This window comes from Lepidochelys olivacea, assembly GCF_965140295.1.
Source record: "Lepidochelys olivacea isolate rLepOli2 genome assembly, chromosome: 18".
Taxonomy (NCBI): domain Eukaryota; kingdom Metazoa; phylum Chordata; order Testudines; family Cheloniidae; genus Lepidochelys; species Lepidochelys olivacea.
The window spans coordinates 18,212,453-18,227,688 of record NC_140428.1 but is presented as its reverse complement, the minus strand read 5'-3'; the positions used below and the strand labels follow the sequence as shown (position 1 = coordinate 18,227,688).

At 50.3% G+C, this 15,236-nt stretch overlaps 1 protein-coding gene across 2 annotated transcripts in view; it reads left to right on the top strand.

The window, feature by feature from the left end:
• Positions 1–15,236, top strand: part of CLCN6 (chloride voltage-gated channel 6) — a 24,398-nt gene extending 9,162 nt beyond the window's left edge. Inside the window, exons 12-23 of one of the 2 annotated variants that reach the window (XM_084651398.1) lie at positions 276–442; positions 1,593–1,719; positions 2,120–2,249; positions 2,572–2,725; positions 2,823–2,982; positions 3,155–3,261; positions 4,662–4,848; positions 5,503–5,660; positions 6,595–6,751; positions 7,474–7,581; positions 8,149–8,274; positions 10,789–15,236. In XM_084651398.1, coding sequence (XP_084507524.1) covers positions 276–442; positions 1,593–1,719; positions 2,120–2,249; positions 2,572–2,725; positions 2,823–2,982; positions 3,155–3,261; positions 4,662–4,848; positions 5,503–5,660; positions 6,595–6,751; positions 7,474–7,581; positions 8,149–8,274; positions 10,789–10,869 — 1,662 coding nt within the window. In that variant the 3' untranslated portion in view covers positions 10,870–15,236. The other variant, XM_084651399.1, reaches the window with a different exon arrangement.

The following is a 15,236-nucleotide window of genomic DNA, read 5'->3' as shown; positions in this document are numbered from 1 at the left end:
TCCTGGCTTGCTGTGTGAAACCAATCAGAGTTGAAATCCAGCAGAGGTGCTCTGGCTGGAATGCCCTAGCTGCTCCCTGGAGAAAGGGGAAAATTACTGCTCTGGTCTGACAAAGGGAATGAATCCTGTTCTGTGGTCGGTGCTGTTAAATGTTTCCTGCCTGAGGTAGAAGTGGCCGCGGTGTTGGGTGCCTGCTTTGGTACGTCTCCATCTGCTCTTTTGCTGCCTGGTCTCATTCCTCCCTCTCTCTTCCCTCACCTGTCCTCCCTCCCCAGTGTTCTGACTCTGATAAAAAATGCCACCTCTGGACGGCCATGGACTTGGGGTTCTTCATTATGATGGGGATTGTAGGAGGCCTTCTTGGAGCCACCTTCAACTGCCTGAATAAGAGGCTGGCGAAATACCGCATGCGGAACGTACATCCAAAGCCGAAGCTAGTCAGGTATCGGTGCTCCTTTTCACCTGCCTTGGTGTAATCTCTGTGTGTGGCTGTCTGTCCCCACTGTCTGTGTCCACAGCGCCTCAAAGAGTAAGAGCCACGTAGGCTAAAATACTGAAAAATTGGAACTAGGTGAGAGGAGGCAAATCCATCCCAGTGAAATAAAACCTGGCAAACCGTATAGCATTTTCACAAAGAACACTAAGCTAACCTCAGCTGCTACAATCCCACTACATCCCTGTAATGACCCTTGTGGTATACAGGAGCCAGGATACCTTTATGATGAGTATAAAGGGGGTTCTTTGAGGCTGCTGTAGGGACAGATCCTGTAGATCTTTTCAGTTCCTAAACTAACTATATAGCTTGTGCTGCCTGTGTGTCACCACTGGGGGTCTCCCTAGGTCTTGGCTCGGGTGAACTAGTTCTGATAGGAACAGCTGATTATACCACAGTGCCCTTTACTTAATCAGTTCATTTGATCAGAACATCTGAGGTCAAGCTGTCCACTCCATTGGTGCAGGAAATCAGTGCATAATTCAAGCTCTGGTTACAGGAAATTACCATGTAGCTAACAAGGAAGAGACCAATTTTGAATGATCCAGAAAAGCCCATGGAAGGCTGCTAAAAGCATGTCTGTCAGACATTGCTATGGGTGTAGCCTCGCCATGTGCTGTACGGTCCAAGAGCCCTACCCGAGGGGGCATGTGGATAAGGAGGAGCAGTGACTGAAATTGGAGGAAAGGCTGTAACAACATCTCTCAGATCCTAGTGTGGGCCTCTTGGATTGATGTGATGGCAGAGGGGGTCTATACAGTGCAAGCCCAGTGCAGAGTTAAATGACCCTGTGTCCAAAGAGTTTTCAAAGCTTGTCATCCCATATCAGAGGAGTGGCCTCCTGGCCTGCACTGGCTTTTTTACTCCTGATTGGATGGATCCCTTTGCCCAGCCAGCGTGGCTGGTCAGAATGAACACGATCACTGGACAGCCTGTCTTACAGAACCTAAAATGACCTGCTGTCTAAGTGGAGCCCCAAATTGCTGGTTACTGTCGCTTTTTCAGAGCAACGTTGGGATGCAGGGCTGTGTGCAAAGACCAAGGGCTCGATTACTCTGAGCATGGTTGTCCCTGCATGGTTTCTGCTTTGTGCTTGCAGAGTCTTGGAGAGCCTGCTGGTGTGTCTAACAACCACCATTGTGGTGTTCGTAGCGTCCATGATTCTAGGAGAATGCCGGCAGATGTCTTCCACCAATCCTAGTGGCAACAGCACTCTGAGCCTTCAGGTAACACTCGTCCTACAGAGGGGCACATTCCTGCACAGTCTCCACCAGCCCAGGAAACATGCATCTGTAAAGTGTGCCCATGTAACGCAACCTCGCTTACGTTAATATATGCCCTTCATAGACGTACCCACAGCGCTTCACTAACAGACTCCATCACCTGCCGATAGGCCTGCATGTGCTGATGAAAGCCGGATGCATGAGAGAATATTGCCCCCCTGGGGAAAATTGGTGGCAGTTGTGTATCTGGGCTCATTTCAAATCCTGTGTCCTCTGTCTGGATGAGATTTCCCCAAAGGCAATGCTGAAAGGGGTGTGTGTTTTTACTCCGGTCCTAGTGGCAACTCCCAGTGCGGCTTGACCAGATTATAAATTAACATAATGTCTGATTGCTGTTGGTTAGGGCTCTTCATCGGAGGACGTGAATTCAAGCATCAAGACGTTCTTCTGCCCTAATGAAACCTACAACGACATGGCAACGCTCTTCTTCAACCCCCAGGAGTTAGCCATCCTGCAGCTCTTCCACCAGGATGGTGAGTGTCCAGGAGATGTCGTGCTCAGGTCCCCACCAGCATCATCAGAGTCTGGTCTAAGCCTCACCTGTGCTTCCACGGGAATCTGAGAACTAAAAGCGTCTTCAAATTCCTGTAGCTTTCAGGGCCTGCTGAGAATAGAGCCTGCGGTCCTAGCTTCCCCCTCGCTCTGTCTCGTCATCCTCACTAATGCTCATTGGGACTCTGAGACTAAGGAGCTGCTCTGAGGTAGAGAGGAGAGTCTGCTCCGATCCCAAGGGAGGACTCTGTGAGGTCCCGGGAGGCCTGTGCCCCCTGGGTCATAACTCTTCTTGTGTTGCAGGTACTTTCAGCCCAGTCACACTCTCCCTGTTCTTCCTTCTCTATTTCTTACTGTCCTGCTGGACGTATGGGAGCTCTGTGCCCAGTGGTCTCTTTGTACCGTCGCTGCTTTGTGGGGCTGCCTTCGGACGCCTGGTCGCCAACCTCCTCAAAAGGTGCATTGCATGTGTGAGCTGTAGAACGCTGCCGAAGCTGGCTAGACACTTGAGCAGCTTGGTCCTGATGCCAGAGCTGTGTGTGCTTCCTCCCTAGCTACATTGGGCTGGACCACATCTACTCGGGGACCTTTGCGCTGATTGGTGCGGCGGCGTTCCTGGGAGGCGTGGTCCGCATGACGATTAGCCTCACCGTTATCCTGATAGAATCCACCAATGAGATCACGTACGGGCTTCCGATAATGATCACCCTGATGGTGAGCACCATGTCTACACCCCTCTCTTGGTTCCTGGCTGGACTTTGGCTTTTCTCTGCTTGGCTGAGGGAGGCTCCTATGCATGTCCATCCTATCCACCTCCTCTCAGGTTTGAGGACAAGGAGTCCTGTGCTTGGAAAGCGGTTGAACTGGTGCTTTTCTGTCTTCCTAGGTAGCCAAATGGACAGGGGATTTCTTTAACAAGGGCATCTATGACATCCATGTGACTCTGCGAGGGGTGCCGCTGCTGGAGTGGGAGACGGAGGTGGAAATGGACAAGTAAGGACAATGCTCTTGACTGTACCTGTGTTTGAGAACTGATTATGGTTCTCTGGCCTGGTGGTAAATGCTCTTGGGGGTGGGACACCCCTTCCTCCCTCCCTACAGGATTTCATGGAAGCGTTGGGGAAGTAGCTTGAGATTGGGCGTGAAGCCTGGGGTTTTTCTTGAGAAAGGTGGATGGCAGAGTGATCAGAGTAAAGGCACTCCTGAGCGCTATCCCTTTCTCTGCCACTGTGGACTGGGAAAGTCACCTAATCTCTCTGGACCTCCCTTTTCCCATCTTTAAAGTGGGCTAATATCTCACCAGGATTGGTTGGTTGATTGAAATGCATTGTTAATTGATAAGACTGGGTCTAGATTAATGAGACTGGGACTTTTCAGCTTGGAAAAGAGACAACTAAGGGGGGATATTTTAGAGGTCTATAAAATCATGACTGGTGTGGAGAAAGTAAATAAGGAAGTGTTATTTACTCCTTCACATAACACAAGAACTAGGTGTCATCAAATGAAATGAATAGGCAGCAGGTTTAAAACAAACACAAGGAAGTATTTTTTCACACAACGCACAGTCAACCTGTGGCACTCTTTGCCAGAAGATGCTGTGAAGACCAAGACTATAACAGGGTTCAAAAAAGGAGATAAGTTCCTGGAGGATAGATCCATCAGTGGCTATTAGCCAGGATGGGCAGGGATGGTGTCCCTAGCCTCTGTTTGCCAGAAGCTGGGAATGGGCGACGGCGACGGATCACTTGATGATGACCTGTTCTGTTCATTACCTCTGGGGCACCTGACATTGGCCACTGTCGGAAAACAGGATCCTGGGCTAGATGGACCTTTGGTCTGACCCAATATGGCCACTCTTATGTCCAGCTAAAGAACCTATTGTTCTTGTAGTGAAGGGAGGTAGCAGGGGCAGGCTCTGTCTGACACTGCTAGAAAATCACTGTCCTACGGGTGCTTCCCCATGTACTCGTACACTTGGCTTCCTGTCAAACCGCAAAGCCTAGAGGTTGCGACAGAACACAGCAACGAAGGGCTTGGTGAAAACATTGAGGCAGTACACAGTTGCTGTTTCGTGTGAAGTGTCTCTTCATTGGTTTTCCCTTTCCTGGTGGTGGTGGTGAAGAAATCCTCGTGTTGTGTGTCTAAGTTAGATGGTGAGCTCTTTAGGACAGGAGCCTTTGTCATCTTGTCTAATTCCTGTGATGCTATGTAGATAATGTTGCTGCCTCAGTAACCTTACAGCTGTTCTCTGCAAACAGGGTTTGCAGGAAGGGCAAAGGCAGCACTAATGTGGAATAGGTTCCTTGGGGTTCTCTCTGGTGCTGGTTCTGCACCATGCTTGTTTGCAGCGAGTATGTTGGCACCTACAGCAGTGCATTTCTTCATTGCCTCAGGCTGAGAGCCAGTGATATCATGGAGCCCAACCTGACGTACGTGTATCCCCACACCCGGATCCAGTCGCTGGTCAGTATCCTCCGCACAACGGTCCATCACGCCTTCCCTGTGGTGACAGAGAACCGGGGGAACGAGAAAGAGTTCATGAAGGGGAACCAGCTGATCAGCAACAACATTAGATTCAAGGTCAGGAGGGAGGTGGCTGCCCAGTAACCTCAGGGATAAGGGGCTTTTCTCTGATCCTGGAGGGGGGCAGCTTCCTGTGTCATCTGGGCTGTGGCTGGTGCATGCTTCATGCTTGCCTCCGTCTGCAGCTTGTCCGTGACTTTGTTCTGCAGCCGAATACTTTTTGGTGTCAGGAAGTTTCCTAATATTCTAAATATGTGGCAGGAGGGATGGAGTGAAGCCATCGTGCTCCATGAGGAATTCTCTCCCAAGGGCAGTGGTGGAAACTCGTTCCTTCGGGACACTTACCACCGGGCAGGGGTGGGCGGGAGGGTGTGGAATGCTCGTGGATGTGCCGTATGGAGCACTCCTGAGCTAACAAGAAGCTGGACTAACTGAGCAGCCCCAAGCCTGTTCCAGCTCTAGATTCTCTCATTTTTAAGAGAGTGGATCCTGCAGTCCTGGCAATTCTGCAAATACCATTCCTAGGAGAGCTTTAGAGTAGATAGTCCTTTGCTGGCAACTGAGATCAGAAAGGGTTAATTCTTGCACTCCTTGCCTAGAGCACTCAGATGTTCTGCGCTTTACGTGGTTCCTGACCCCCTGTTTTGCACGAGACCCATGTCCCTTGTGTAAAGGTTCTGCTCACACCACCACCCCCCATCCCCCCTGCAGAAATCCAGCATCCTCACCAGAGCTGGAGAGCAGCGCAAGCGGAGCCAGTCCATGAAATCTTACCCCTCAAGCGAGCTGCGCAACATGTGTGATGAGCACATTGCACCAGAGGAGCCGCCTGAGAAGGAGGATCTGCTGCAGCAGATGCTGGAGAGACGGTGAGACCCCTGGAGGTGACGATGGCTGGAAACACAGTGGGGTTTACCTGTGGTGCTTATGTATTCCCCGTTACCATAGTAACTGAGCACCTCACATCTTTACTGTTGTTATCCTCACGACGCACTGTGAGGCAGGGCCGGGCCGTTGGCCCCAGTGTACAGATGGGGAGCTGAGAGAGACTAAGTGACTCGGGGAGTCTGCAGCAGAGCAGGGACTTGAACCCAGGTCTCCCAAGTTGTAGGGCTGGTGCCTTAGCCACTGAACCATTCTTCCTCTCTCTTTACTGTACTCCAGCCCCATCCTCTCCATTCCTCCTCTAGATTTCCCTCCGGGCTCCTGCTGGGCCTGGTGTACCTGGGAGTCTCCTAGCAGCACCTGCCCCTCTTTCGTAAGGGGACGTGGGGCATGTGAGGCCAGCCGGCCAGCTGTATCTGCAGCACGGGCGGTGGCAGTGCAAAGTTTCCCCCCTCGTGTGCCTCGCCCGGCCTGGGTGATCCCTGCTGAGCTTGCAGCCAGTGTCCTACTGCGCTGGTCTGGTTTCACAATGTGGACAGCAGCCTGTTGGGACCTGGGCTGGGACCCGGGCTGGGACCCGCAGCTGATTTTCACACACATGCGTGGTTTCATGGTCCGAGCAGGGGCTCCGCGTTGGGAAGGCTGGTTTCTGGTCTGCTTTTGCCACTGAGTTGCTGTGTTGGGGCAAGTCACTTAACCCTCTTTGCCTCGGTTTCCTGATCTGTACGAGAGATGAGCAAGTGTTTTCCCCATTGTGACGTGCTTTGAAATGCTTGCATGAAAGGCACTCAGTGTGGACCAAGCACTTCACAGCTGTCAGACAGTAACCTATTTTGGTGGTTCTGTTCCTCTGCCATTGTTACTTTAAGTACTTCCAAGCAGTACCCATTGTAACAAGTGGTGTGAAATCTGTCACAGATACACTCCCTACCCCAACCTGTACCCAGACCAGTCCCCCAGTGAAGAGTGGACCATGGAGGAACGCTTCCGACCTCTGACGTTCCACGGCCTGATCTTACGCTCGCAGCTGGTTACCCTGCTCGTCCGAGGAGTCTGTTACTCTGAGAGTCAGTCGGTGAGTCTTGCAGATTCTGGGGCAGATGAGGATTCTCTGTGGGCAGGGAGGAATTGGGAAGACGGCATCCCCAGGGGCTGGCATGCAGTATTTTAAACTCCATCGTCCCTGTAGAACAGTGAATCCTCCCTTTTGTCTGCAAAGTGAGAGAACTATTCCTGTTATGTAACTGTGCAAGCACAGGGGAAGGTGCAGCTACCAAACAATAGCAGCTTGTCTATGAATATACCCGGTGTATTGCATAGAGGTGACATACCCTCGTGGGAGGGGAGAGGTCTGACTACCCATAGTGCACCCGTCAGCATGGTGTTATTGTCCCCCGTGTCTCTGCCTCTCAGTGGTTTGCTGGACAGAGGTATCTCCGGGCGTGTAGCAAGAGAAATGATCCAGCCTGTTTGGTGCCCAACTCCCACAAAGTATCCTGGTGCCGCCTTCCAAAGATGGGAATAGATCCTCCATGGGATTGGAGAACAAATCAGTCCTTTCCTCTCCTCTGCCAAAAGCGTGACTCCTTGTATTGTTTAAATGTGCCCTGTGCCATTGTGAATTGTTGCCAAGAATCCCTCTCCAGACGTGTGTAACTCCCTGAGCTTGTCGGCGGGACCAGGAGGGTTGCTGAGAGCACCAGTCTCAGCTATGCCCTTGTGTGGCTTCAGTCATTCATCTGCTTTAGGAAGGGCGATGCTTCTCCTCAGCGAGGCTTTTTCATTTTTCAATTGCAGAGCACCAGTCAGCCTCGACTGTCGTATGCCGAGATGGCTGAGGATTACCCCCGTTACCCCGATATTCATGACCTGGACCTCACGCTGCTGAACCCCCGCATGATAGTGGTAAGAGATGCTGAGGGGACCCTGTTGCCGTGTTGTGGTGCCCTTTCTCCCTGATACACATTCTCAGGAATGCTCCAAAGACCTCTTAAAAATGCTTCCCTGGCCTGGGGTTATGGAGACACTTTATACCTAATCTTACTCCCAAATTCCAATTCTGGTCTCCCCAGGCTGCTGCTTTAGGGTGAGCCCAGGTTCAAATCCACTCCGGGTGACAGTGACCAAAAATCCTGCACCTCTGACATCTCTGTCTGAACTACTCTTCCGACCACTTCCTAGCTGCCTGGATTTAAGAAATCAATTTGAATGTTAGTGGGAGAACAGCTCCTGTTCTCACTAGACTTGACTCTTGGTTTAAGTGAATATGGATCTTACTTGTACCTGTTCAAAATCTCCTTGCCGTTGCATTGGACCAGCAGGCTCAGCCAGCATGCCTGAAAGGGCCCAAGACTCATGGAGTCTACAGGGCTAAAGCACCCCTATCATCCCCTCGCTTCCAGGAGAATGGACATTCACTTGGAAACTACCTGGTAGAAATGACCTTGGTGTTTTCTTCTTGACTCTCCCCAGGACGTCACCCCTTACATGAACCCATCTCCCTTCACGGTGTCCCCTAACACCCATGCCTCGCAAGTCTTCAACCTGTTTAGGACAATGGGGCTCAGGCACTTACCAGTGGTGAATGCAGTGGGAGAGGTGAGTCCATACTGCGGCCATGTCCTGGCTGGGTGGGGCATTATGGGGCATGCACCATGCTCCATTTCAGTCCCAGATTGATGTTGAACAAACCCATTCTGACAGCGAGCAGAATGTGACTTTCAGGGGTTGGAGAAACCTCTCTCTCTGGTAATAAAGTTGAAACCTTCACCTGTCCCGAGTCTGGATCCAGCATGGGTTGGCCATGACTGGAAGCTGATGCTGTCTGATGCCTGTTCAGGGGTCTTAGTCCACTTTCCAGTGGGCCAGGGTCCACTTGACAAAACCCACCACAAATGGCACTAATTGCCCCCTGTTTTGGCAGCTTCTGCAGCCAAAGAAGACTGAAAGCCCCTGGGAGCGATCTGTCCAGGTTGGGCACATCCGTCTATTAAACAGAAATTTACATTGTCTTTGTAAGAGCTGAGACAGTCAAGTATAGAACGAATCCAATTATCCAGAACTGTTGTGGCATTTTGCAGTGCCCCAAAGTGCCCAGCAGGTGTCCTCAGCTTCCCATAAACATAGTAAAGAGTCAGCATCCCCTCACTAGTGCTGGAGCCGGATAAGAAAATCCGGAAAGCATACCAGGACTAACCGCAGAATATGTGCGGGAGAGGGTCTTGCTCATGTATTGGGTGAGCTGTTGCACTGGTGGGTCTCTTGACAGGATTTATCATGTGACATGAAGCCAAGTTGCCCCAGAGATTATACATGTCATCCTCTTATCTAATGCCTAGAATTAGCTCAGGTGTATTTCAGGGACATAACTGATGTGGTAGGCAAGGATGAGGCTGCAGAAGCTTTCTCCGAATGTCAGGATTTATGATGTTTGCCCCACTGAGCCTGCTAGTGAAAAGCAAACGCTGCAAGCAAGGGCTATTGAGTGGTTATGCATTTTCTACTGTGACCCTACAGAGTATATGAAAGGATCCTAGCGCTAATCTTTAAATGCATTCCCATTCTGCTGAACACCACCTGGTGTTTCTGCCACTGACCGCACTTCACGAGATTTAAATCTTCCATGAGCAGCGCTGTAGGAGAGGGCGGTGGTGGCTTCTCTCTGAGACCAGGAAGCAGCCAGCACTTTACCTTGTTTAGTCATAGTCCGCTAGCTCTCCTGGGTTGCCTAGAATGCATTGCTGCTACCATAAGTCTCCCATGTGATGTCCCACCACTGGGTTCATGGGCGTGTCTTTCTAGTACACCCATACAAGGGTTCTGCTGGCCAGAGGAGCCAGCAGATGGACTCTGAGGCTAAAAAGGCAATTAACAAAATTAGCTAAAATGTCTTGATTCAGAAGAGCCGAATGCTGCTGGCTCATGAGGAGAGTCCAGCACATCTCCGGGCCTGAGTCAGCCCTTGTATTGGCCCTTACAGTAAAAGTTAAGCTGGGTAGAAGTGTGGAGAGATCCTGGCTTTAGCTGCCTTTGAAGCTGTAGTCTGAAGTATTCCCTGGCTGTGTTCCTCCCTCCCTCCCTCAGATTTCCTATTCTGAGCATGGAGCTGTTCCCGGGGGTGAGGAAGGAGGGTGTTGGGGACCCGGTCACGTACAGCTGGGCCATGACCAGATAGGCAGTTTCGGAAGAGTGGGTGTCCAAAAGCAAGCTAACATATGGCACTGAGGAGTTTCTTTCTGACATGATACTCTGAGATGTAACTAGCACAATCTAGAAACGGCTGAAAATAGATGAAGCAGATTATGCATGATATTGTAGAGGGGGGACTAGAAATCTGGCTACTTGGACCCTATGGAAGGTGAGTTGAAAGAAACTGATCTAGAGACGGTTTCACTCTTTTCCGCGGAGACTGGAGATCATTAACACATTGGCCCAAAGCGTTCCTTTTACCTGCTTCACTTTAAGCATCCTTTCTTTCCCACGGTGCTGAGCGCCTGCTGCTCCCAGTGATACACTCAGCACCTCTGACATTCCGGCCACAGAGGTGCCCAACTCGATGCACATCATTATATAGCGCACGAAGCAACACCACCCCATATGGGCAGTATTAAACCAGTTTCAAATGGAGGAAGTCTGAGGTTGGTGACTTGTCTGTGGTCTCGACTAGATGCAGATTTTGTACCAATGTAACTATTTTGGTTAACAGTCTGATTTTTCCTACAGATGTAGGAACAGCCCCATGGATATAAAAGTGCCTTATACCAGTACAGCTTATTCCCCTTTTCACATGGTTATGAAGTACCTTCATACTGCTATTACTGTATCCATGGAAGGGTTGTGCTACCATTATACCAGTATAGTTACTTTGGCGTGACTTGTGTGTGTAGACAAGCCCTAAGAAAGAGAATCCTGTCAGAGCAGGGATTAGAACTTGAACCCGCTCCCAGCCCTGTGTCTAGACCAAGCCTCTCGGAGAATTGCCCAAGCCTTCTCACCTGGTTTTTTCAGGTCAGCCAGAAGAAACACTACTGCCTCTTCTCCTCCACCGAGCCCGTGTCTCCTAATGTGAGTCGGTGAGACTGACTTGTATGGTTTCCTCTTTCCCCTCACCAGATTGTTGGAATAATAACTCGACACAACCTGACTCATGAATTTCTGCAGGCAAGACTGAGACAGCACTACCAAACCATCTGAGCCTGCTGTCGGTATGGCTCCCTCCTTCCTCCAAGCCTGCACATGCCCTCGCTTTCTGCTTGGATGCCCCATGACCAAGGACATGATGGATGGCTTCTCTCCCACGCAGTCTGGGGACCAGAGAACATCTCACTGGCAGAGAGTAGAGGAGCTATCTGAGTCCAGAGCCTCTGGCCAGCCCCAGAGAGGTGCTGCTTTGACTGCTCTTGGCCAGAATGCTCTCTTCTCTCCTGCCGTCTCCTTTCATCAGAAGTTGCCCCGAGGCTGCTCTTCCTATAGAAATGCCTGCAGTTTGGAGGGTAACAATATCGCCAGCTATGCCATGTCCCACGTGGAGGAGTGCAGCAAATTTCCCCTCCCTTCTCTTGTTGATTTCTTTTCCCTTCCCAGTTCTGCTAAAGTAGTTGCCTTACTCGCACGAGAAGGGGTCATTGTCAAAGCTGAGATCACCCCCTGCAATTTGCTAATATCCTCAAACACTAAATTGCTGGTTATTCTCAGTGGCATTAAAACTACACCTCCTTGGGGGGCGTGGGGAATTTTCTGCCATCAGGAACTCTTAATTGTCCAGGTTTTTCACTCTGGCTTCATGGTTTTTCAGTTCAGTTCTTAAAGCTCCTAATTTCTTAATGTCCTTCGGTGCTGGAATCCCTGCTATGGATTAGTCTGACAGCAGCTGGCTGCTGAGAGCATCTGGGCAAGTCAAGAATCCAAAACAGCTTGGTTCTAATTACTGTTCTGGATTAAAAACCCTTAATGCCCCCACAAAACAACTCGGAAGAGAGAAATCCCGTCAACCTCATCAGCTGTTGCCAATGATTCCCCTTAGAAGAGAAGTCTTTTATAAGGCACTCTTGTCCCTTCCTTGTAATGCTATGTTGCGCCTCTTTGGAGCATTATGTAGTGCCCTCCCGCAGAGATCCAGTGATAAGAGCCTGGTTTCACTCGGGGGTTAAGGATTCCAGGGGCATCTTTACAGTCAGGGCTGTGGAGATGGAGGAAATCTCTTTTCTCGGCCCGGCAAGACCCAAGCTCACTACGGGGAAGAGCATGAGCGTTACTCCTCCAGCTCCAATTCAGCAGCGACAGCAGCAGGGTTGGCTTCTGTCGGCTTCACGGAAAGAGAAGGTGCAATTCATGCTGCGGCCAGCCAGAAGGGGCTCTGGGAGGTTGAGACTGCCAGCCAGCGCTCCGCAGAACAGTTAGTGGAAGGGCTTTTGGCAGCTCTAAGAGCACTTGGGATGTTTCTTGCAACCGCAGAATCACCTGCAGGGAAAAGTCAGCATTTAGGAGCCAGTCACAGCCAGTCTGGTGCTCTGGCAGGTACCATCCTGGCAGCACCTGTGTCATTCCAGCATGCTCCTGCCCTTGTGGGTTTTGCATTCAGATAACTGTGGGAAGCCAGCTTCATGCCTTCAGGGACTACAGAACTGATTGGCTTGATAAAGCACAGAGCATTCTTGCTTCCTCTGAGACTGGCCCAGCTAACCTGTGGAATGCATCCCAGGAAAGGTTCCCCAACAGCCCTCTCACCAGCCCTTCGGTTAACCTGTTCCACGCCATACCGGGCTTTAGCTAGCCGTGAAAGGAGCTGCTGTTTTAGGAGTCTGTTTTATTTTAAAACTGAGCCATCTTGAGGGCTCTTCCTTCCAAGCATAGAGGGATTGCAAAACCTGTGTTTTCACATGTCCATTGCAGAGTCCGTGATCTGCAAGCTGAGTTTGTCCGGGGAAGCTGTGTGTTCCCGTGCTGGGCTGTGGCTGAGGTTGCTGTGCTCTGACTTCTCTAAGGTAACAGGTAGCGTGCACAGAACACAAGTGCCACACACTATACCCTTCATTAAGCAAGTCTCTTTTGGTAATTGGTGAAGCTTTCCCCTGCAGACCAGGTTGTGGGTGGTTGAGTTGGTACAGGAAGATCCGGTCTCTGGGGGTATCTACACCATACAAAGAACCAGATCGTAGGAGTTTGTGTTGTAGATAGGAGATAACTCTGTCGTATCTACATTACAGCCTGTAACCAGCAAAGGACGAAAGAAGGTCCCCTGACTCCATTCTGACATATATAGTGGAGAAAGGCCACCCCTGCGTATAGGGCAGGGCTCAGCTGCATATTGGTTTATTCACTTTGGAGATATTCTTTAGTCACTTCCAATGAAATTTTGCAAACCCTTCCCTGGGTCTCATCTTTCCCCCCTCTTACGAGACTGGCAGCAGACTTCCTGTGAAGCCCTGCTCCTCCCTGAGTCTGGAGCAGAGGTCTTGGCCCTCCTTGCATATCCTGCTAAGTGGAGAGGGAGGAGCCTTGCTACATGTAGTGCAAAACTTCCCTTCAGCAAGTGACTTTCACCCTCCTGGGTCCATCTGGTTATAGCAAGTACCATCCAAGTTCTGCATTCCAGCCCGGGTAGGGTCCTGTGTGACCAGCATGCATGGAACAGGTTCCTCACACCTTCCCCCCCAGCTTGCGTCAGCTGTTCAGTCTCCTCCACCATTCCAAATAGCATGTGTGCTCAGGAGAACCTTCCAGGGTAGCCCGAATGGTGGGTGTTGATCCTTCAGCTCCCCAGAGTGAATAAAGGCGTCTTCCCAGGGCTAGCACCTATCTTGTACTCCTTCCACTTGGGTTCCATAGCTGTGGTGGGAGTGGCACCCTCGTACTTCTCCGAGCCCATCTGAAAGATGACTCAGTCCCAGCTGCCCATGCAGTTCTTCAGGTAGATCTTTGGTTAACGGAGTCTAAATGACTGTCAAGTGGGTTGACTTTGGCTTGTGCTTTTCACTTTTAGGGGGCGCCTTGCTCTACATAAGCGGACTAAGGGTCTTCAGCCTGTTTCACCTATATCTAGAGCGGGCTTGTCAATAACGCGCTTTCCCTATGCTTTGGGGCAGGAGGAGCACTGGTTTCCATGGCTGGAAAGAGACTGAACTGCTCCAAGAAACTCCAGGACATATCCCCTCCCCCATTCTCCCCCAAGATAAACTGGAAGTTTGAAATATACTTGTGTTGCCCTAGCTTCCGTTCCAAAGGGTTCTGGCACCTGGACAGTCCCAACATGCAGTAAAACAATCACACTTCATTAGGGTTACCTTAGAGTTCGGGCATTTAAGGCACAAACCACAAGATGCAGCAGCCATGTACTCCCTCTATCTCTTCATAAGCCCAGTGAGAGATCCGGTCCCTCCCGCTCTACTGAGTTGCTATGTGAGAATTCACTTACCTCCCCCCACCCACTAAAATAGGGCTTGTTAACTCTGTGTTGGTCGCCTTTGCCCGTCATGTCCTGTTTATTCAGTAGATAAGTCATGGCAATATATTTTGCCACACCATATCTTGGCCTCATTAATGAGTCATGGAGCTGGGAGCCCCAGGCAAGCCGAGCTGAAACATCTTGCTCAGGTATGTCTGGGCACTAGCCATGCCTTACCTTGCAAAGGCTGCCGGACTCCACTCCGTGCTCAGCTGCACCTGCTCTGCCTAAGCATCCATCTTACTAAAAACCTAGAGCTGGAGGAAAGCAGTTCCTTTCACTGCTGCAGCCAGGAGAACATAACTGGCCCCTGTGGCACTCTGCCAGCCGCTTTAAAGGGAAATCCACAAATGGGCTCACCAGGTGTGCTCAACAGTATTATATATGGCCCAGAGCAGGGCAGGTTCCTCTTTCAGAAATGAAGGGGGTCATGGATGCTCTTCTCTGAGTGGGGTTCTGAGATGCAACACAGCCGGGGCTCTCGCGTGTGCCACTTACAAGGGGTGCAAAGGATCCCGGATCCTCTTCTCAGCCAAGACTGCTCAGACAGCCGACCACTGAACTCCCTTCTCGCAAACCTTAACTGCTTCTGGTCTGGCACCGATTGCTGAACAGCTGACAAAGAAACTATACAGGTGCCTGTAATTCTTATCAGAGTAACACTAAGGGAGAGCGTCCACATAGTGGATCAGTATTGATGTCAAAAGCTCAGGACAGTAGAGGGGGCTGTCTCCTGCTTCCTGGGTTCCTGTGCAGTGTTAACGCCGGGTAGCAAGTCTTAACTCCTCTGTACTATGAGCCATGCCAGGGCAGCCACTTATTTTGTTTTTGTTTTGTTTTGTTTTTTGCACTGTTTTTTGTTACGAGATGATGTAAGCTAATTCCACGGTGTATATAAACTGTATTTTTGTTAAATTTGTATGAATATATTTTTTATTTGAACTTTGGCACTTGGGATGTCATCCTGTAACCATAACATGTCTGAGAGTAAAATGTCATTGTGTGTCCTTCTGCACCTGCTGGGCTCTGGGATTTTCTTCCTCCCCGTTGTATGGTTTGTTTAAATTTTATTTTTGACTTTTTTCATCCCAATAATAAAAATGGTCCAACAGCCTTA